The sequence below is a fragment of the Labeo rohita genome, chromosome 22, assembly GCF_022985175.1.
Source record: "Labeo rohita strain BAU-BD-2019 chromosome 22, IGBB_LRoh.1.0, whole genome shotgun sequence".
NCBI lineage: Eukaryota > Metazoa > Chordata > Actinopteri > Cypriniformes > Cyprinidae > Labeo > Labeo rohita.
The window spans coordinates 29,612,847-29,634,489 of NC_066890.1; the positions used below are offsets into that span (position 1 = coordinate 29,612,847).

General features: G+C 37.6%; 3 protein-coding genes across 3 annotated transcripts; 1 reads left to right on the top strand and 2 right to left on the bottom strand.

Moving 5' to 3' along the window:
* Positions 1-725: 725 nt before the first annotated feature.
* On the bottom strand, positions 726-6,853 carry hsd11b1la (hydroxysteroid (11-beta) dehydrogenase 1-like a). Its single transcript, XM_051094135.1, is given in 8 exon segments — positions 726-1,678; positions 2,935-3,007; positions 3,010-3,099; positions 3,185-3,278; positions 3,518-3,610; positions 3,612-3,722; positions 3,807-3,937; positions 6,645-6,853. Coding segments are annotated over 8 exon segments (891 nt in total). The 5' UTR covers positions 6,730-6,853; the 3' UTR covers positions 726-1,464.
* Positions 6,854-7,402: 549 nt separating this feature from the next.
* On the top strand, positions 7,403-12,100 carry micos13 (mitochondrial contact site and cristae organizing system subunit 13). The gene is made up of 4 exons (XM_051094085.1): positions 7,403-7,575; positions 7,959-8,115; positions 11,406-11,457; positions 11,571-12,100. The coding sequence occupies exons 1-4, from the start codon at positions 7,547-7,549 to the stop codon at positions 11,666-11,668; spliced, it is 336 nt and encodes a 111-aa protein (XP_050950042.1). The 5' UTR covers positions 7,403-7,546; the 3' UTR covers positions 11,669-12,100.
* A 2,026-nt stretch (positions 12,101-14,126) lies between these two features.
* Positions 14,127-21,323, bottom strand: LOC127153382 (CUB and peptidase domain-containing protein 2). Its single transcript, XM_051094444.1, has 12 exons — positions 21,189-21,323; positions 20,872-21,022; positions 20,152-20,284; positions 18,904-19,161; positions 18,639-18,808; positions 16,736-17,000; positions 16,488-16,571; positions 15,321-15,423; positions 15,085-15,235; positions 14,862-15,000; positions 14,492-14,755; positions 14,127-14,393 (listed from the first exon to the last, which is right to left on the bottom strand). Exons 1-12 carry the CDS (start codon positions 21,241-21,243, stop codon positions 14,238-14,240), a joined length of 1,929 nt encoding a protein of 642 aa, XP_050950401.1. The 5' UTR covers positions 21,244-21,323; the 3' UTR covers positions 14,127-14,237.
* Between the last annotated feature and the right edge of the window lie 320 nt (positions 21,324-21,643).

The following is a 21,643-nucleotide window of genomic DNA, read 5'->3' on the forward strand; positions in this document are numbered from 1 at the left end:
AGACAGACAGACAGATGGATAGATAGATATACAGATAGATAGATAGATAGACTTTTCAGTTCATGTTCATGGTGATGCTGGAGAGGGTGGGGGATTTATTGCTCAGCATTAGGAGCTCTAATCTGTTGCAGGTGTTACTGGCTGCTATCCCAGCCAGCCGGGCCGTTCCTTCCCCCTGGAGGCCCCATCATGAGCGTGTATGCGGGCATGTGTGGGTGTGTGTCTGAGAAAGAAGGGGAAAGTGTGAGTAGAAAGAGATAGTGTATGCGTAATGTGTAAGGCAGTGCACGTTGAGTAGGAGGAGGTTCTGGCTTTGATTTCTCCTCTTAAACCCAGTCAAGTACATGAGAATTAATACAGCCTGGTGTAGTTTCAGTTCCTCTAGCTCTTCAGTGAATTCAATATATTATGATCCACCCGTGATAATTGCAGGGAATTAACGTGGAGCATCTCTCTAATGAAGTACTCACTTCATAGAGAAAAATCTTAATCTTGGCGGTCAAACAATCAAACCACCTACTGGTCAAACTTACAACAAACACGTATAAAAGTTTGTTGTCGCTATTATCAAGAGACTGCTGCCCTCTTCTGGACACATTGCGTTACAACATCCAAATGTAGTCTTTAAAGTGCAAAGAACGTATATATTTCCTAGAGTTTTGTTTTCGCGGTATTACCTGATTTGAATCCTTTAAGCGCGGGTACTAACGTAGACGTTTAACGGACGCAATTCTTTGTTTAAAACATCATAAAGGTCTTGAAAACGTTATCAAATGTTGTACACTCAATGAGACTCAAGAGACAAGCTTTTAGTGGAACATATTTATTGTTGAGTCCGATTCAAGATATTCGCGCCAGAAACATCGCGTAAATCACTGATAAGAAAACATGAGGTAAGTTAAGAGTGGTCTGACTTATAAAGAGAAAATGTAGTCAAGTCTAAACAGACAAAATATCTGCTGTTTCACATCCTTGATAATTCCATGAAATATGGTTTTAACAGATTCTAAACAGTTAATTGTGCATGAAGTTTGTGAACATAGAAAAACCTTTACGAAAATTAACCATGGTTTTACTACAAATAAAACCAGAAAACATGGTTACTAGTTAAACCATGATAACCACAAATTAACCATGGTTTTGCTACACCAACTATAGTTTAACCATTTATTTGTAGTAAAACTGTGGTTAAATAAAACCATGGTTAATTTTTGTAAGAGAATACACAATGTTTAAACTCTTTAAATCTTCACAGCAGCAATACGTTCTTGGTTGATGTACTATGAATCACTTCATAACATATTTTTTTCAGCAGGTTAAATGTTATTTTATTATAAAGCTTTATTTTTAGTCTTCAACAACAGGGAGAAGATCCTCACCCTCATGAGCACCAGGGCTTGGTGTATCAGAGCATATGCATTAACCGCTAATGCCCTGCTCCACAGACAGATTCCCACGAAACTGTCAGCTTTTAGTAACTGGTTCCTTATTAACTTGTGGATTATATGTGTAGGAGTTTTGAATCGCTTGATCCCTGAAGTAGGGGAACCAATCCCTGAAGAGACACGCATAGTAGGTGTACCAAGGGTAAAAGGCCTCAGACTGTCGAGTTGCTCCAGCTTCGATAACGTGCCAGGCGGCTTCGTGTGCAGGGTAGGCGGTCATATTGATGTAACCTCTGCGTTAAACACATCAGAGATATGATGAAAGAGCCTTTTATCAGCAGCTCAAGCAGTCATGTGTGATAAAGAACGTGTGAGTTGCATAAGTAGGTGCTATTTAGGACCACAAATTAGACTTTGTCTGTCCATTTGTTTGTTAGGAAGTGCTGTAGCACTAAGCTAGCCCCACTAGGTAAAACTTAAAGGATAATTTACTCAGCCCCAGGTCATCCAAGATGTTCTTGTCTTTCTTTCTGCAGTTGAATAGAAATTAAGGTTTTTGAGGAAAACATTCCAGGATTTTTCACCAAAGAGTGGACTTCAATGGTGGCCAACGGGTTGAAGGTCCAGATTGCAGTTTCAATGCTGCTTCAAAGGGCTCTACACAATCCCAGCCAAGGAATAAGGGTCTTATCTAGCGAAACGATCCGTCATTTTTTCAAAAAATAAAAAAGAATATACTTTTTAACCACAAATGCTCGTCTTGCACTAGTTCTGCAATGCGCATCCGTGACATTCCGTCACACTACGTAATCACGTTGGAAAGGTCACACTTGGTTAGTTCTTCTTCTGTGTACTCTGGTTCAGAAAGGTAGGGTAGGACAAAAACTTTGTAAACACTTTCCAATGTGACTACATAATGCGTAAGGTCAAGCTAGTACAAGACGAACATTTGTAGTTAAAAAGTATATAAATTTTGGGTTTTTTTATAGAATGACTGATTGTTTCATTAAATAAGACACTTATTCCTCGGCTGGGACCATGTAGAGCCCTTGGAAGCTGCATTGAAACTGCGGTTTTGACCTTCAACCCGTTGGCTTCTATTGAAGTAAACGATACGGAAAAAAAAATCCTAGAATGTTTTCCTCAAATTTCTTTTCAACTGAAGAAAGAAGGACATGAACATCTTAGATGACATGGAGGTGAGTAAATTATTAGGGAATTATTTCTGGAAGTTAACTAATCCGTTAAACTCTACAATTTTAAACATTGTTAAATTTTGTTAATGTATTATTAATTTATTTACGGAGATTATACTGACATCTACTGGCCTGGAGGCATGAAGTTTGTTCATTAATTTCTGCTGGTTCGAAATCTGTTGTTTCATTCCTCTTTAGTGGTGTTTAGCTTTACACTACTTCAATGCCAGCAAATGAGCCCCCCCCCCCCAAGGTTTTCATTAGCTAAAACTGATTCCACATTTAACTAAATGTAAATTTGCATTGCATTTATTAACAGAGAACCAAAGATCTTGATGTTAGCTTGTTCTTACTTGATTTTCTCCATGGCGCTATCTGTGTCGATCAGGCCGAGTATGCAGATGGTTAAGGACACATTGCTTTTTGCATTGCTAGCTCATGCTGGAGGCCTCCAAAGAAACCGTTGAGTGCAAACTTAGTTGCGGCATACGGCAAAGCAAAGGGACCACAAATTTTTCCTGTGGAAAACAGATGGATATTATTCGAGCATTTGCTCCTTTGTCGAACAAGCTACAGCTGAGAAAAGGTTAATATTTTAATCACCTAGCAAGGAGGAAAGAACAACTATCGTTCCTTTACTCTTTTCAAGAGTTGGCAAAGCCTTTTGCGTCATCTGTACATAACTGAGAAAATTCACCTGTAAGTGGGTATAAAATTAATGAAAAACAAATTAGTTTTACATCACATGGGATCAAAAATAACAGGTATACTTTACCAAAAACCAAAAAAGGGCAGTCAAGGCATTTTGGAAATCTTTTTTTTTTTCAAACCATAGAGGTTTGAAACAACACAAGGGTAAGTAAATAATGACAGAATGTTCATTTTTAGGTGAACTATCGCTTTACAAAGTCACTAATTATTTTTGTGATTCTAGACCTCTAGCAGCCATCGTGTGTGCTCCACATCTCCATCCCACATTTTGTATGGACTGGGCCCGATGTGGTTCAGAACCAGGTAATCCAGACCCCCCGAGCTGTTCGATGGCATACTGCACTACATGGTCAGCATCGGAGGGCTTTGCCATGTCCGCAGCGACGTACAAAGCCCTCTGAGCCCCCATTTCCAAGCACTTGCTCACAACCTGAGTTGAGATGGATCATATGAAGCAATCAGATATCCTGAAATCATATGGAAATGATGTATAAAAGAAGAACACCCAACTGACCTGTTCTAGGACATTTCCTCTCCTCGCCGTGATAACGAGTTGTGCTCCTAAACGTGCATAGTGGTACGCCAGCTGCTCGCCGATGCCAGTACTGGCACCAGTCACCAAGACCCGGGCACCCTTCAAGGACTCTGAAAAAGACACAATTCACAGTATAATATTGACTATGAGGCCATTCCCTGTTGAAAAAAAAACGGGTTTTAAAGCATGGCTGCTGGTTTGAGCTGGTCCTTAGCTGGTCATGTGCTGGTGTTAAGCTGTTCCTACGCAGCTAGCTCCTGCTCAGGAGCAGCTCTTAAAAATAAAGGTGCTTTAAAATGCCATAGAAGAATCTTTTATGTCTAAATGGTTCTATAAAGGACATTTAACATCTGAAGAACCTTTCACAAAAGGTTCTTTGTGGTGAAAGAAGGTTCTTCAGATTATAAAAAGGTAAGAAAGAGCTGGTTCTTTAAAGAACTTTTGACTGAATGGTTCTTTGTGGAACCAAAAATGGTTCTTCTATGGCATCGCTGTGAAGAACCTTTTAAAGCACCCTTATTTGTAAGTTCAGCACATGACCAGCTTTAACCAGCTCATGACCAGCACATAACCAGCTAAGGGCCATCTTAAACCAACTCAAACCAGCAGCCATGCTTCAGAACATACCTAACCAGCATATGCTGGATTTTTCAACAGGGTTTACAAAGAACGAGGCCAGTTTTGCTTGCTGTGTCATGCACAAGAAGCCCCTAACACCTTGTCTACACTGGACGGAATTGGTGCAACAAGGTCAATAGAACATTTTATCACCAGTGATGTCATTTACATGCTCACAGACTGTTGGCTAAACGTCTGATGCATAAGGCACACAAAATGGGAAACACTTCGGGAAGTCGTAATTTATTTAGTTAAATTCTACAGGATTTCCGAGAGATGTGTGCCTTTAATGGTCTAACCTAGAAACATAGCCGTTGTGATGCCAAAACCCCTCATGGGAGAAGAAATCCATTGTGTTCCCAACTGTGATAATGATCTCTTTTGACCACTAAAGACAATGTTCTTGAATGACCTATTGGCTACACGCTAGTACTAGTACTGTTATTGCAAGGACATCGACTTGACATTTTCACACCACTAAATATGACGCTGAACAAACGAACATTGCTTTACATGTCGCTCATGTCAGTTGCGACATCGGGTGACATTCAATGTAAATTCAACGTCTAATTTCAATGTTAAATTAATGTTCAATACCGACATCAGCTGACATTGATATTTTGTTGTTTTAAGGTTGCGTAACCAAAATCCAATGTTAAGTCAATGTCAAATATTGACGTCAACCCGATTTTCATACGCAACCAAAATGCAACATCTGTACGATGTTGGGGTCCAACGTCAACCTGACGTTATATTGATGTCCGGTGCCTGCTGGGAAAACTAATGCTGTTACTCTGAATGTATGGCTTTGTGAGACTACACCTAGTGTAGACATTGTATAAATGATAGTTATTGCATAAAAATGCCTCATAATGCTGTAACAGTGTATATAATGTCCATAAAGGTCAAATAACAAATCCAGCTTTCTAAGCTTTCCAGGATTACACAGATTTTATGTATAGCCCTTTTCTGTTAGTCACGTCGACTGTGGATAGGAAGCTATGTTAAACTTCTCCAATAGCCTCTCTGTACTCCAACAAATGCTCTATGGTAACAGCAGTTATTTTGAGGGTAAAACAAGGTGGTACAACTGCTGCAGGACAGAGATGCTCATTTGCTTGTCACACATTCTTAATTGCATAAATGTCATTGTGGCCTGGTAAGTAAAAGCCTTGATTGATTTTTGACTGGGTTTTTGGCTACGGAATTCAGTATTTATGCATGGTAAGCAAATATGTGATGATCTGTGTGGCACTTTTATACTCATCATGAAAGTTCATGTTGATGACCATCAAATGTTAGACATCAAGGATTATCTACCACATTGCCAAATGCAGAAAATCAATTTACAGTGACCTAAATGGGAGATATAGTGCAATAATCAGCTCTATATGAAATATGTTATAAATGGGCCAGTTCAGTTCTTAAACACACTCGCCCACTCACTTGCACACATTAAGTGATGGTGAAACACAAGCATAGAATTTGATGTTTAATTCAAAAACAATTTTAGGCAGTAAAATGACATTAGGCATAAGCATTTGTTCACATAATTGTTATCTTGCCTTGCACAACACAAACAGATAACGCTAAAAGTCATGACTTTTCAAGTTAGAGTTATGTAGGCTACAGAGTACTTTCTTCCTGGTTATATTGTTTTTTATTGTATTTTTCTACACAGTGTTTTTGCTAATTTCTGAAACATCATTTCTGGTTACCCTGGTGAAAAAACCAGCATATGCTGGTAGGTATGTTTTGATGCTGAGATGCTAGTTAGGTAGGTTTTGATGCTGGTTTAAGCTGGTCCTTTACAGGTTTATGCTGGTCCTTGACCAGCAACATGACCAGCAAAAACCAGCAAAGGACCAGCTTAAACCAGCATCAAAACATACCTACCAGCATATGCTGTTTTTTTCACCAGGGTATTTTGTGGAATATGATATCTGGGTTTTGAGAACTTTTTGAACTTTTTAAAATAATGTCACGTTTCGAAAATACTATTATTACACAGCATGCATAACAGCAAGGTATTAGTTCCAACACAAATCTTGCTAGAAGAAAGGAATGAAAAATAATATTCCTCCTAAATCATGGTTTAACAGGGTCTTGCACATGACTTTAATGTAGTATTATAGGTTATACGAATATTACGTTTTATTACAGCACGTAGATAAACAGTAAGCCGGTCGTTCAACTCACCCTTATTAAATGACGGAGCACTCCATCGGACCGCAATGAAAGCAACGCATATGCTGCACAGGAACAACTTGACATAAAGATTCATTTGAGAAAATCTGTGGAAGATGCAAATACACAACTTACTGAAATACTAAATTGAACCGATCAGCTGTCAAAAAGCAGTAGTTGCTGTAACCACAGAACTAGCAGAACCGGTTCATGTGTGTCAAAAGGTGGAGCCATTTCAAAGTACAATCCGATTTATGATTAATCCGATATTAAAATTGGGAGACTGTATATTATAATGACGGGATATGAGGAATCGTCTTATTTCAGTTTTTATTTGAATTAAGTTGTGATTTTTTTTTATGTATGTGTGCGTTTATAAAATACAGAACAAAATGCCTGACTAGGAAATGAAAAGCGAAAGTCAAGGTTATAGAATTATTTTCAGTACTACGGCTAAACTAGCTTTTTAAGTTTAAGTTTATAGAAAGATCCTGTTAACGCTAAATCGCAATGTCTCATTCAATATCTCAATATCTCACTTCAATTAATTGATAATACTGAAACAAAGCGGCTGACAGCAAGTTCAGATGTTATCAATGCGGCACATTCATCAAATAAACAACACCAAAGTCTATTAAACAAACACTTACAATCGTCTGCTTTTAATTTGTTTAATTTTTCAAATTACATATAACACAATTTTGTTTTTCATTTATCCGACGTCTATTTTGTCGAACGTGCGGATAGTAAAAGTCTTACTACATTCAAAACGAACTTTATTGCTAGCAGCTCTTTCTGTTGGTGCAAATGCCCTTGTCAGTGAAGTTCGCTGTCAAGACAAAGCAAAATATCTTTTAAAGTAGGGTTTTGGTTCACAGTTTTGTGCTGAATAGCATAGTATTGCGTTTAGGACCATGGCTGCTAAGATTTTGCCTGTAGTCAAGTAAGTAACGTTCTGTTTGCGTTGTATATGAAGCTAATTAGCCGTTAGCTTACAAGTGTGTGTTTGGGCTTGAGGTTGCTGACTGACATATTATGTGCTTTATTATGTTTTATATAGTTTTATAATATTTGTGTTAGCTATAAATTAAATTAGCATGTATTCAAGTAGCTATCTTCTTGGTAGGTTGAAGAGAGCTAGTGTGCTTTAGCAAGAACTTAAGCAGTGTAAACATTAAATATTGTTTTTCTGTTTTGAATTTTAGTTAACCTAAAACCTCAACATTGTCTCATAATAAGTCAAGTAGCTTGCAAAAATGTCTACTGTTTATCTCAATGTCGTCTTTTGACTTTGAATGACTGAATTTGTGTTGATGTATGTTTCAGGTTTGCAACAAAAGTTACTATTGCAGGTGGCGCCCTATATGTCGCATATGATTCAGGACTTCTTGGAGATGGTAAAGAGGGTTCTGTCGCCTTGGGCCGAGCTAAAGCTGCCATCCCACCTGCTGTGGAGGAGTGGATGAAGTATTTTGGCTTTGAGGTATGATAAGTTCTGAAACTTAGTGTATTAATGAAACCAGAAGTAGACTTTTGATGACAGCACTGAAGTCATCAGCTAAGCCATGACCTATATTCATTTGCGAAGGTGTGACAGTGGAAACACCACAGTACACCACCATTCAGAATTTTTTTTTTCCCTAAATAAAAGAATACTTTTATTCAGCGAGGATGTATTAAATTGATCAAAAGTAGAGTAAAAGGGTCATTCCAGCTGGAATCATCAAATGGTCCCCACCTGACCCCCTCAGATTTGTCTGAAAAAAAATCTATGTGATGGGTAATATGCCCAATAGATCATATACAAAATTTCAGATCTCTACTGTGCATACTTTTTTCACAAAAAATCTGTAAAAAAAAGTTTGTTTTTCACCCCGTTTTGGCATCACTGTCTGAGTAGTCTCCGCCTCAGACGTCACGCCCACGGAACGTTGGCTAAACGTCTGATGCATATGGTACACTTAACTGGAAACACTTCAGGAATGTCAAAGTCGTCATCTGATTGGTTGAATTTTATCGGATTTCCGGGGGACGCGAGTGTCGCGTTTATTTTCGGTCCGCCGGGAAACAAAGCGCAGACGTGTGATTGCAGAAGAAAAACTGTCGTGTTTACATGAGTGACAATGAGCATTTATCAAGATCAGCTAAACGTAGGATTCTCAAAAGTATGCAAGGTTCACGGCATAGACTGTGTTATACGTGCACGAACAGATCAATGACTTACTGCTGGTTTTCTTCTCCTTCTTTGATTTTCTATGCTGACTGACTTGTTGCACGCCGGTCTGTTGTTGTGGGGACATTTCCACGCCCCGAAACGTGACGCTGAATGAAACGAACTGTGATTGGTTGTTTGACATGTCGGTCAAACGGCCTTATGGGCGGGCCTTGGCCAAAGAAAGCTGGAATTCCAGACCTTCAGCCGAGTCTGAAGGTCTGCTACTGTCTGAGTGACCATGTTCAGACCTTTTGTGCCAGGTCCATGAAATTTTCTGGGCTAAGAGTCTTAGTCCAGAACTGCATGAATTACAACTCACAGCATTGTTACTGAATTTACACCTGAATGCTGGCCCTCTACTTTTCTTTGAAACTATTACTTTAAGGGTTTTCAGATGTCCATAGAAACCTCAATTTTCAATGTATAAGCATCAAACTTGGTAAATGGTCTGATATGTACCATGTCTTTCACATCCTTTGACATCAGACAATAGAGTCTGATGGATGTTGAGATATTAAGGTCCAAAAATGAAAAAAAAACTCATTTACACCAATGTTCAGAGCAATATTTCCCATGAATGACACCAGGTGTGAACATGAAACTTTTTTTTTTTTGAAAGAGCATATTGTTATTGATAAAATATAAAAAAAATTGGGATGGGGTTTTGCCTCATTTTTCTGTAATAATTTAAAAAAAAATCATTGTTGTGTGACATTCACAACTACTGTAGTACCAGCTATTTTGAACTCATATGCCTAAATTAATGCTATAATGCAGCATTCCGTTGTGCTTGGGACTCGGGGAAATCCGACCTCCACCTCGGGAAAGTGCAATGGAACGCCCACTTAAGTTGGGGTTCCGAAACACACACTCGGGCCAGTTCAGTGCAGACCAAGTCGGTTGGAATTATCCATAGGCATCCATTTTTTTGCCAACTGTTACAATGGAACGCATTTACGACGGACATCGGGAGAACTAACTCAGATTCACCGACTACCGACATTCAATGGAATGCAACATAAGTACCTAATCTTGATGTTCCACCCAATCCAGTGAATAATACATCCATTTTCATTTGTATTTGTATTTTGTATTTTTTGTATAAGTGGAACATTAATAAATTCTGTTGAAATGCCCATACCAAGTTGAATAGCAAAAGTGAACAATAGGATCAGTGACGAAACTCTGAGTTTTAAAAAAATCATTACAGAAAAATGAGGCAAAACCCCATCCTAATTTTTTTATATTTTATCAATAACAATATGCTCTTTCAAAAAAACAAGTTTTATGTTCACACCTAGTGTCATTCATGGGAAATATTGCTCTGAACATTGGTGTAAATGAGTTTTTTTTCCATTTTTGGACCTTAATATCTCAACATCCATCAGACTCTATTGTCTGATATCAAAGGATGTGAAAGACATGGTACATATCAGACCATTTACCAAGTTTGATGCTTATACATTGAAAATTGAGGTTTCTGTGGACATCTGAAAACCCTTAAAGTAATAGTTTCAAAAAAAGTAGAGGGCCAGCATTCAGGTGTAAATTCAGTAACAATGCTGTGAGTTGTAATTCATGCAGTTCTGGACTACGGCACAACTAGTTCTGGAGATATTTCAGTCTGAACATGGTCACTCAGACTGTGATGCCAAAACGGGGTAAAAAACAAACTTTTTTACAGATTTTTTGTGAAAAAAGTACACACAGTAGAGATCTGAAATTTTGTGTATGATCTATTGGGCATATTACCCATCACATAGATTTTTTCAGACAAATCTGAGGAGGTCAGGTGGGGAACTTTTCCAAAATTTGATGATTCCAGCTGGAATGACCCAAAAGCATTTACGTTAGAAAAGATTTTGGTTTCCAAAGTCTTTTGAACTTTCTATTTATCAAAGAATCCTGAAAGATAAAAAAAAAATAATAATAATAATCAACATAAATGTTTGTTGAACAACAATTCAGAACATTAGAATGACTTCTGAAGAATTATGTGAGACTAAAGACTGAATGCTGAAAATTCAGCTTTGTATCGCAGAAATAAATTACATTTTAGAACATGTTCTAGTAGAAAACAGTTCAATTGTAATAATATTTCAAAGTGCACTCTTAAGAATAAATTTTTTTTTTAACTGGCATCAATGGTTCTGTGAGGAACCTTTCAAATGCAGAAAAGGTTCTTTTAGAACTTTCACAACTCAAAAAGTTTACATTTTTAAAATGTTCTTCAAAATGGCTCTTTTAGGAACTGTTCACAGAACCAAAAACGGTTCTTCTGTGCAAAAACACCCTTTTAGAACCTTTATATTTAAGAATGTATATCACATAATTCTGTTTTACTGTATTTTTTGTTGGTCATAAGAGACTTTTGAAACATCTCGAAAAATCTTACCAACCCCAAACTTTTGCATGGTTGCATGGGTATGTGTAGTTTTCGTAACTGATGTGTTATGCTGACCAGATGGTGGCGTCTGTGTGGTATTATCTTATGTTGTTTCAAGTCAGTTTGTTATATATATATATATATATTTTTTTTTTTTTTTAAAAATATTTAGCTTCCTGCCACACCGAAAATTGAGTTCTCGCCACTGGATGCATGGAACTCAGGTAAATGATGATTTTATATAAAGATGTTTGTAAATAACCAGTCTTTACCACACATATAATGTAAATGTAATGTAGTCTAGAAAGTAATCGCTCCATTTTTTTTTTCCCCTCAGGGGTCCAGAAGTCTATCCATGCCTTATCGGTTGCTCCATCCACAGTTAGTGACTACACCAAACAAGGCTTCCAATATGTTAAAGACCTCACAAAATAAGCATTTAGAAATTTAAAGTTAATATAAGATGCTTTTGAAACATTTCAGTGGATGAGAACTTCAAGAAGGTTTTCCCCTGCATATATGTCACACTAAATTCCGTTATGGAACAACAATTTGAATTATTATGAAGATAATAATGGTAGAAACCCAAATTTGCTCTTCACTGAGAGAAAAAAGTTGACAGTTGTAAAGCATCGAGATGAATCAAAAGTAATTGAAGATTATAATATAAGTGTGTTCTGTATATTGTTATTCAGCTCTTTTATTTATTTGAGAAATCTCTTTCTGTTCTGGCATTGACTTTCCCCTTGATTCGACTAAAATTCACCCTTTTTATATAGGCACAAAAGGACTGCAGCTGAATTTTGTATAGTTTATTATCCCATGTCGCTCTCTGTAATGTAAAATAAATCATGTCAAATATTTTGAGAGATGTAGTTCTTCTGCTTGAATGTATTTAACAAATTTTTTTTTTTTTTTTTGCGCTTCTTGTTTACAAGATTATGGAAGCCAAGCTTGAAACTGATCTGTATCTTTTAACCACATAAATAGTTAGTAGCACCTTTTCAGCTTCACCACAGGGTAAAGCTGCGTTCATGTCAAGATAGACCCCAGCTCCGGTCTGCACGTCTTGACTCATTTTGAAAGTTTTGCAGTGGCCACATGTGTCGTTTTACCAGAACATGTTGATCAAAGATCATGTATGTGCATGGAAACACATTAGGGTTTTGTGGGTTTTGTGCATCATGGTCTACAAAGTTAAGCAGTAGTCCATTTAATTTAAGGAAATGTAGCGTGTGACAAAAACTGGCGGTGGGTGATGTGGTAACAATATCATATCTCAATCTACAATCTCATCACAGTTCATTTTCATGTTGGTTTTAAAGACAGAATTGTGCAAGTTACTATGAAGTAAAAACTAGTAGGCCCTGCTAGCATAGCTAATACAAGCAAAAAGGATTCAGATTCGGTCCTTTCCTGTGATTTATTGCAGTTTTAATAACTTGTTTTAATATCGAGCATGTCCTACTTGTTACTTTTTTCATTCATCCATGATGAATAGCTCTGACGTGCTTTGATGCCTTTGGTGCAAAGACTAAAGCTGATGATCTGTGGACTTTCCTGCAGGACATTCATCGCGTATACATACAAATCTACTTGTACTTGGTTCAGTAATCAGGCATAGGGTGTTCTTGAGTGGCCTGTTTAGTCTAATCTAAAGGCCTTATATTTGGTCAGTCTAATTTTTGGCGATGTTCATTTGCGAAGATCTTGAGTTTTCGTTAAAGGTCGTGTCCATGGCGGCCTGACAAAGTTCAACTCAGCCACACAAACTGTGACTCAACCGTAAATGTCCGATCTGCCCCAAACCTCTTTTGTTCTGGCCTGAACACATTTAAAGGCCAATATTCTGTTAAAATCACAGCGCCACCTGCTGGCAACAGGAAAGGGCTTGCTTTACACTAACTTAAACATGCAACGTCCAATCTGCAACAAATTTTACGTTTAGTAAGAGTCCTGACCTGAAGACATCTAAAGGCCAATATTCAGGTATAACCATAGCACCACCTGTTGGTGACAGGATATGTCATGCTTTAATCTAACTCATACCATGTTCAGTCTGCACCAAACATCATATGTTTCATAGAAGTCCTGGCATCTACATGCCAATATCCAGTTATAGTCATAGTGCTGGCAGCTGGCAGAAGGAAGTTTGGCATACATAATTGACTTTGACATATGAAGAATATTTTTGCCACTTCAAATTCATACTGCACACTGTTCGCTGTTCTCCTAAAGTCATCAGGTGGAAGTGAGACTGGGTACGAGTACCCCTTTAATGCTAATTGCAGCTTTGTTTTCGATTGCAACTGTACATACTGAATTAAACCGGACACGTTTATAGGAGATAAAAGAATATGATCTTTGTAATTCATTTGAAAAGTAGGTTGTGGATGTCAAAGATTGACCTAGATAGAAAATAGTCGACCCTAATGAGAACTGTAGAGTAACTATTGCAAATGCTTTTATGGAGCACTTTCTTCTCCCCCCCCCCCTCTTTTCTTTCAGTGTGGGCTACTTCATGCAACAACTACGTTTTTGTGACTGTATTAGAAATCTAAAAAAAAAAACAAAAAAAAAAAAAACATACTAAATACCCATTCGATGAATGGAGTTTTTTGCCATAAACACACCTTGACAAATCGATTGCTCGTGTCTTAAACGAAGGTCAAAATGTACATTTATTAATTCTGAAGGCATGTAAGCGTCTACTCAATCTTTTTTGTCCCAGTACTGCATCTATTTTTATGTAACGAGGCAGTTGTGTAACTTAGGATGTGGTGGTGGTTGTGAACTTTAGCAGTGGTTGAGAATCAAACAGCCCCCTAACCGGTTTCGCTCTCTCTGAAGTGGCGCTTAAGAAAGGAAAAATGCAGAGTCATTGTTTTGAGTTTTTGTTTTTCTTTTTAGTTTTATTGACAGTATTGACAGTTAGCATTTACATGGCACCATAAAAGCTGAGTTTGCAAACTACACAACAATACACATTGCATTTTTATAGACATCAAGCTCCTCCTTTGATTATGTTCTTGATCCAGGTTCTGTATTTTGAAATTTCAGTGTAAACATTGGGAACGTTAGGGTAGTCACAGCGTCCCATGTTGAAAGAGACAATCCCCACTGCTGTCCCGCTGCACACCAATGGTCCACCCGAATCACCCTGCAATAACAATGCATTTGAGATCAATTAACAGTCACATTTTTACTGATATAGACTCAGAGAATATGAACTTTCTCAAAATATTGCTTTTGACATACCTGGCAAGCGCCACTTTTGGTCTCGAAACCCCCAGCACACAGGATGTTGTCTGGGAGCTTGACTCGCACTTTTTTCCACATTGTCTGGCAGATGGTGGAGTTGACAGGTGACACATCTGTCACCAGCAGATCATTCACCACTTTTTCCTGTTCAGTTTGACCCCATCCTGCAACCTGGCACTTGGCCTTTTTCTTTAGTGGTTTGTCCTTGCTTGGGATTTTGATGGTTTTCAGACCTTTGCCAGTTTTCAGTTTCTTGGACAGCTAAAATTTAACAAAAAAAATGATCTTTAAATAAATTTGATAACAGATAATTTTTACATTTATATTTTATAATACATTTTAATTTACTTATTTATGAAGATTGTACCTTCAGAAGCATGATGTCATTCCCATTTTTGGTATTTTGGAAGGATGGATGTCTATGTTTATTTTGCACCGTATATCTTTTCATATTTGCTCCTTGTGGACTAATGTTGTGGGTGCCCAGAATCACAGTCATGTTGCCACTTTATTCATAACATGAACATAATGACATATTAGTGAACAGTTTTGTTAAATTCCAGGTTAATAGTAGGTTAACTAGCCTTTACCTTAGATCGCAGTGTGCAGCTGTGAGCACGTAGCTTGGGTGGATCAGGAATCCTCCACATTTGTGTTTTCCATCAATCTGCACTGATGCCATGTACAGCATGGAGTTCTTCTTGGCTTTTTTGCCATTGATGATATCAGCTCCAAAAGTGCCTAAGCAAACAGAAATGCACCTTTAAGATGACAGAAAACAGTTCAGTTATCATTGTTGTAATCAGTAAAGCGTGAGTTTACTAACCAGTCAGTAGCAAGCTCGTCAAAGTCACTGAGAGCAACAGGACGTGTGCTGCACTCATTTTGATAAGATGCTGCTGGTGCGACCACCAGTCATTTATATAGCTCTACCACAAGACACATCCTGACACTCAGTGATGACACGAGATGCTGAATTTGCCCCAAATACGTTTTGCTTTTCTTGAGTACAAGGTCTTCTCCTATATATATTCGATTTTATACAGCATAGAGCGTGAATGTTGCACTTTCATGAAATGTCCCAGATTTTTTATTTTTTATTTTTTGGATGATTGGATATATTTATTAAATATCATCTAGAATGGAAGTTTGCTTTTAAACATAACAAATGTCTTTGTCACTACTTTATATTGTCATTTTTGGCCTGCCCCTGTGTGGTCTTGACCTACTTTATGGTTTTCCATTATCACAATCAGTCCCATGTTATGACCCATGTTCGTATATGCTTGCTAGAAAACCCAAATGTGAGCTTTAAATTGTATTTGGATTCCCAAATTTTAGTATAGTCAATAATTAATATGTAAAAAATGTTGCCAGTCAACCAAAATGTTAAATGCCACCTTTCACTGACCTTTTTGCCATTAAAGAAAAAGGGGTAGTTCATCTAAAAATAAATAATCTGTCATTGCTCACCCTCATGTTGTTCCACACCTGTAAGACCTTCGTTCATCTTCAGAACACAAATTAACTCAGATTTCATCAAAAATATCTTGATTTGAGTAATTAATGACAGAATTTTCTTTTTTTGGGTGAACTGTCCCTTCAATTATTTTAATTTTGTACCCTCCTGATTGAAAAATGACATTTCAAATGTGTATCAAACCAAACATTTTAGTCACTTTTATATGCTATCCATCCCTAATTTTTTTTTGTTTATATAAATGCATTATTTCTTTACTGTAACCCATATTATACACAAAGGCATGGGTGTTTTGAGATTGTTTTTCTCAAAGACAAAAATATACATGTAGAAATGGTCATTGAAAAAATACAGACTCAAGTCATCAGCAAAACTATTTTTATTTGGTCAGTTTTGTAGGTTTAAGCATTATTTGCAAGTGCTATGAACACAAAAATTCTTTAGTTTCTTTTTCTTCATCATTGCTTTGATCCAACATGCATATTTGGAAACATCAGTGTAGATATTGGGTACATCAGGATATTTACACCCCTTTATGTTGAAGGAGACAATTCCCACAGCCACTGAATTGCACACCAGCGGGCCTCCAGAATCACCCTGCAAGAATATGTGAAGATGTGGTTTAATAGTAGAGCAATGGAACGGCAAAAAAATGTTTATGTAAAGCTGGGGCTAGTTGTCACACTTATCTGTATCAGCTATTGTCTCAAAACCTTAAAGGCTGTGACAACTTGCCCCAGTCTCTCCTTTAGGTTTATTACCAAGCACACTCCTCCATTCTGCTTATATCCTCCAGCACAGATGATGTTTGGTGGAAGTTGTGGGATGTCCTTTTTGTATTGCTTCCATGCTTCCTTGCAGTCGCGGATGTCGACAGTTGATACGTTCAAGGCCAAAAGGTCATTAACTACTTTACGCTGTTTAGTGGAACCCCATCCAGCAACCAAGCACTGGGTGTTGTTTTTAATGCTGTAATGTTGATGTGGGATTTTCACAGTCTTCACCTTTCCTCCCAGAACTGCTTTCCTAGAGATCTGAAAATGATCTAATAGTTATTAAATGTGCACTTGTATGGTCTTGTGAACATTTCATCACAACCCAATGGTGATCTTTTACCTTCAGAAGCATGATGTCAGCACCCATCTTAACATTTTTAAATGTTTTTGGTATAAATTTCCGAACCACATTGTATCTTTTCAGATTTTTCCGTGGAGAAATATTATGGTCGCCAACAACGACTGTCATCTCGTCACTGGAATACAATGAAGCGGAGGAAGTCAAACTCACATTTTCCTGAGTTGTTCACTCATTAGTCATTATTGACTCATTGCAGAGTCTTCTTATTGTTTTATTTTTTGGTGGAACAAGAGCTTAGGTATTTGATACAAAAATGAAAGAGAGCACACATACAAACTGAGTAACTTACTTTTCACAGTGTGCAGCTGTCAGTACATATTGAGAAGATATCAGAAACCCACCACAATCATGTTTGTTATTAGTCTGCACTGAGACCATGTATTGCAAGGAATTTTTGGAAGCTTTTTTCCCATTGATTATGCCATCCCCACCCACATCTATTGAGAAAAATATCACAGAAATAACTATAAACACAAAAAAATAGTACATGCAAAAGGTTAAGGATTACTAATGAAAGACGCTACCTGTGATGTGCAGTGTGGTCAAGGCTGTGGCAAGCAGAATCGCAATGAAATGTGTCATTGTGCATGTGGAACATTGAAAATGTGTCACTGACTTTTAAACTACTCAAAGTAAAAGGGCAGGCCCCCCTTTACAAGATTAACCACAGCATTTCCTGGATGTTAAATAAATGTAAAGTGTGAGCATTGTTATGTTAAAACATGGATTGCTGTTAACTCACCCCAAAATGAAATTTGTCATCATTTACTCACCCTTCAGTTGTTCCAAACCTGTATGACTGTTTTTTTTTTCTGTGGAACACAAAATTATATTTTGCAAACTGTTTTTCCATTCCATGCAGTCCAAAATGACATTTGACCCTCTATAGACAATTTCTACAGAAAAAAAAAGTCAGGTCACAAGGGTCAGTAAATGATGACAAAATCAATCGATTTTGGGTGAATATTCCATTACATCATATAAGTAGTACACTTTTCTTTATGTATTTTTCTGAAATGTATAAACACTGTGGCTCTGTTTGTCAATACATTGCTCACTTGCTTTGAAAATCCTGACTAGCCTGGCATAGCAACAGTGGATCAACCGATGGTTTGAGTTTGGGCGAGGCTGCCTGGCCAATGGCATACAAGGAGAGTGTTCTGGGAAACCTGTGTGAAAACAGTATTTTTTTGGCTTTTTGTTTCACAAACTTAATATTATATGCACATTCACTTAGGACTTTCTTTGGTGAATCTCATGATCTTGCATAGGCATTTTTTTTTTTTTTTTTTTTTTTTTTTTTTTTAATGTGTCGTCAGCAAACTAGACTTTCTCACAGAGGGTCTGACCACATGCGATGAGCTCGGCCCCCACAGGAAACCAAGGCTGCCGAGAAAGGATGAAACCATCTTTCCACAAAAAAGCATTTGGTGTTTGTCACCTCTGAGAAATCGATCAAAAATTATTTGATAAAATGAAAAAAAAAAAATGACACACATGACTGCATTGTTTAAATAAAATGTTTATTTGTTGAGCTCTTGCTTTACACCTCCAAGAATTGCTTTAATCCAACTTAGAAATTTGGAAATCTTGGTGTAGACATTCGGTCGTGTAGGTGAGTTACAGTTGTTTCTCTCATTGTATGAAACAACACCAACTGCAACATTATTGCACACCAAGGGCCCTCCAGAATCCCCCTGTGAAAAGTCATGAAAGTTACAGGCTGTGAATGAAATTGAACTGAAATTGAAATTGAATGAAATTTGTGATTTGTCCAGAATATTCTTCATACCTGGCAAAATCCTCCAGGACCACCTGCACACACCATGCGTGAGGTGGAGTAATCTTTTCCCCAGTACTTCATACACTCTTTTGGGTCAATGATGGTGACGTTCACCTCCATAAGTTTAGCACTTGATCTGCCTTGGGTGTTTTTTTTCCCCCATCCCGCAACACTGCATTTGACCTTGGTCTTGGCCTTGATGTCCTTATCTTTTTTTGGTATGGGGATCCAGCTGATGTTCTTGGTCTTATTGACCTTTTCATTTAGCTAGAGCAAGTAGTTAAATCATTAATGCTGATCATTTTCAAAGTGCATACAACTAAAACAATTACATGAAACACAAAAGTACATTCCCAGTCCAAGTCACATCCATGTGGTGTGAAATCTGGCCCAAATTCATATAGTCGATGTGTCTCAGTCTGAACAATCAAATTGGTGTTCAAATAGCTTTTGTATCACTTTGTTAGTATTGGAAACAATGTAGATACAACAGATATTGACAACACTGTATGAATTAAAGGGAAGCCCAATAAGCCCAAAAAGACAAGCGTCTTTGTTCTCTCCACTTTAGCCTTGATGACTTTGAGGCCAGTGAAAGAGCTTACAAATGGCAGGGACAAAAAACACAAGATGCCATCCTGACAGGATATAAACATGCATACGCTTGTCATGACGCCACGGTCACTAAAGGAATTTCTCACCGCTGATTTCACTTGATATTGGTGGCCGTTTAGACTCCTTGTTGGGAAAATTAATGGTACAGCATTTGGTTTAAGCCTACGCTTATATCCATCGCCACCTGTAAGCTCTTTCAGTAGTTGTGGTCGTTGCATTGGGGTTTTATTTTCCGCATTGTGTTGCAGTAAATATAGTAACCAATAGCAACAGTAGTTCACAGAGTGCAGTCATTTCATGTCATCGAAATAATGGCACCCCCATAGTCCAAAATATGTATAAAACGATGTGGATTTTTTTTTAAATAACGGAAATCTTTCATGGGTTTTCCACTATGTATTTTAGTAAGAGACATTATTTACATTATATTAAACCATACAAGTCTTAATACCTTGGGAATATTTCCTTGCAGAATGAACTGACCCGTCAGGCCTTAATATCAGATTTGAAACTAAAGAAGATTTGTGTGCAGTGTGAACAAAGCCCAAGAGAGTAGGACATTTATGACTCCTGTTTGTCAGAATTTTGTTTCACAATTGTTAATTGCAGTTTGCTCTGCAGAAACCTAGCTGAGTCATTTACCTGAATTAGCATGATGTCATTTAGCAGATATTCAGAGTCATACCCAGGGTGGATGTGGTAGAACTTCACATCCATGTGGCGAGAACCCTTAGTGCAATCATGAGCTCCAACCACAACTGTCAGGTTATCTCCACTGTCAAGAAAAAGGAAAGGAAAACGCATGCATTCTTGTTTTACTGGTAAATGAAGGCTGTTCAAAATTTTGTGTAGCATTTTAAGGTTGACCTAAAACAATATGCATTTGAACAGTACATACTTTATGATGCTTACATTGCAAAGCCACAAACATTTAGCCCAACTTTAGCTTCTCAGCTGTAGCTTTGCTCCAAGTAAAAATATTTGTTGGACTTCCTACATTTTAAAGCTTCCAAAAGAGATGCCATTAAAAAGCCATTTTTGGTTCCCCAAAGAACCTTTCAGTGAATCATTCTTAAAACATCCATTTTTCTTGGTGTCAGGAACATTTTAATAATCTAAGGAACTTTTTGTGCAATGGAAATGTTTCATGGATGATAAAGCTTCTTTATACTCCCATCAATGCCAATAAAGAACTTTTTTTTTTTTTTGAGACTGTAGGAGTCGTGGATCCATTTGGTTGGGTACTACTATAGTATGTGTCATTTCAAAAGTAGTCACACCAAGTGAAGACCCTTTTGTAGCAATATGACACTCCGTGACTATGACTCACAATAAAATAATGTGAACAACACAGAAACGTACTTTTTAAAGCAATGTGCAGCCGTCATGACAAACCGTTCAGACACAAGGAAGCCACCGCAGATGTGTTTGTTGTTTTTCTGAATCGAAACCATGTATGGTCTTGAATGAGGTTTGGCTTCTGTGCCGTTCACTATACCCACTTGCACAGATGCTAAGAAAGAAAAAAAAAAATGTTTAGCTTAGTTAAATGGGATGTAGGCTTCCCTAAATTTTCTTTCAGATCAACTTGTGTTAACAATGCATAAAATGAACATATTTCTGATACACATAGAAAACATAGACACATAAAAGTCCATTATATTCCATCATTTTCTTACCTGGGAGGGTCAGATGTGGTAGCAGGGTGACTAGCAAAAACACGGAGATGATCATGATGCTGTTTTTGGAAGGTTTCTCAGCAGTTCTGAAGATCTTCTCAGTGTCAATGGTTGTATTTAATGCAAAGTGGGCTGGTTTAGCCCCCCAGAAGCGATTATACTTCCTCGATCACACCTTAATGTGGCTTTCAGTTTGCACTGAAGTGGAAAACATAAGTGATAGGTTTGTGGTCTTATTGGATGTAGACTATTCTCCCCCCATGATGTATTTGCTATTATTTCTCGTAAAATCTCTTAGGTGTGAGAAATAAGAGCTTAGTCAAACTGTCTTACATTGACTATGGTCAATTCATACTGCAATAAGAGACGCTGACAAATTAACAGCCACGTTCCACGGGTTTTGTCTGATCAGTGTGGTGTTCCTATCAGCATCTGTTGCTGTTGGTCAGTGTTTG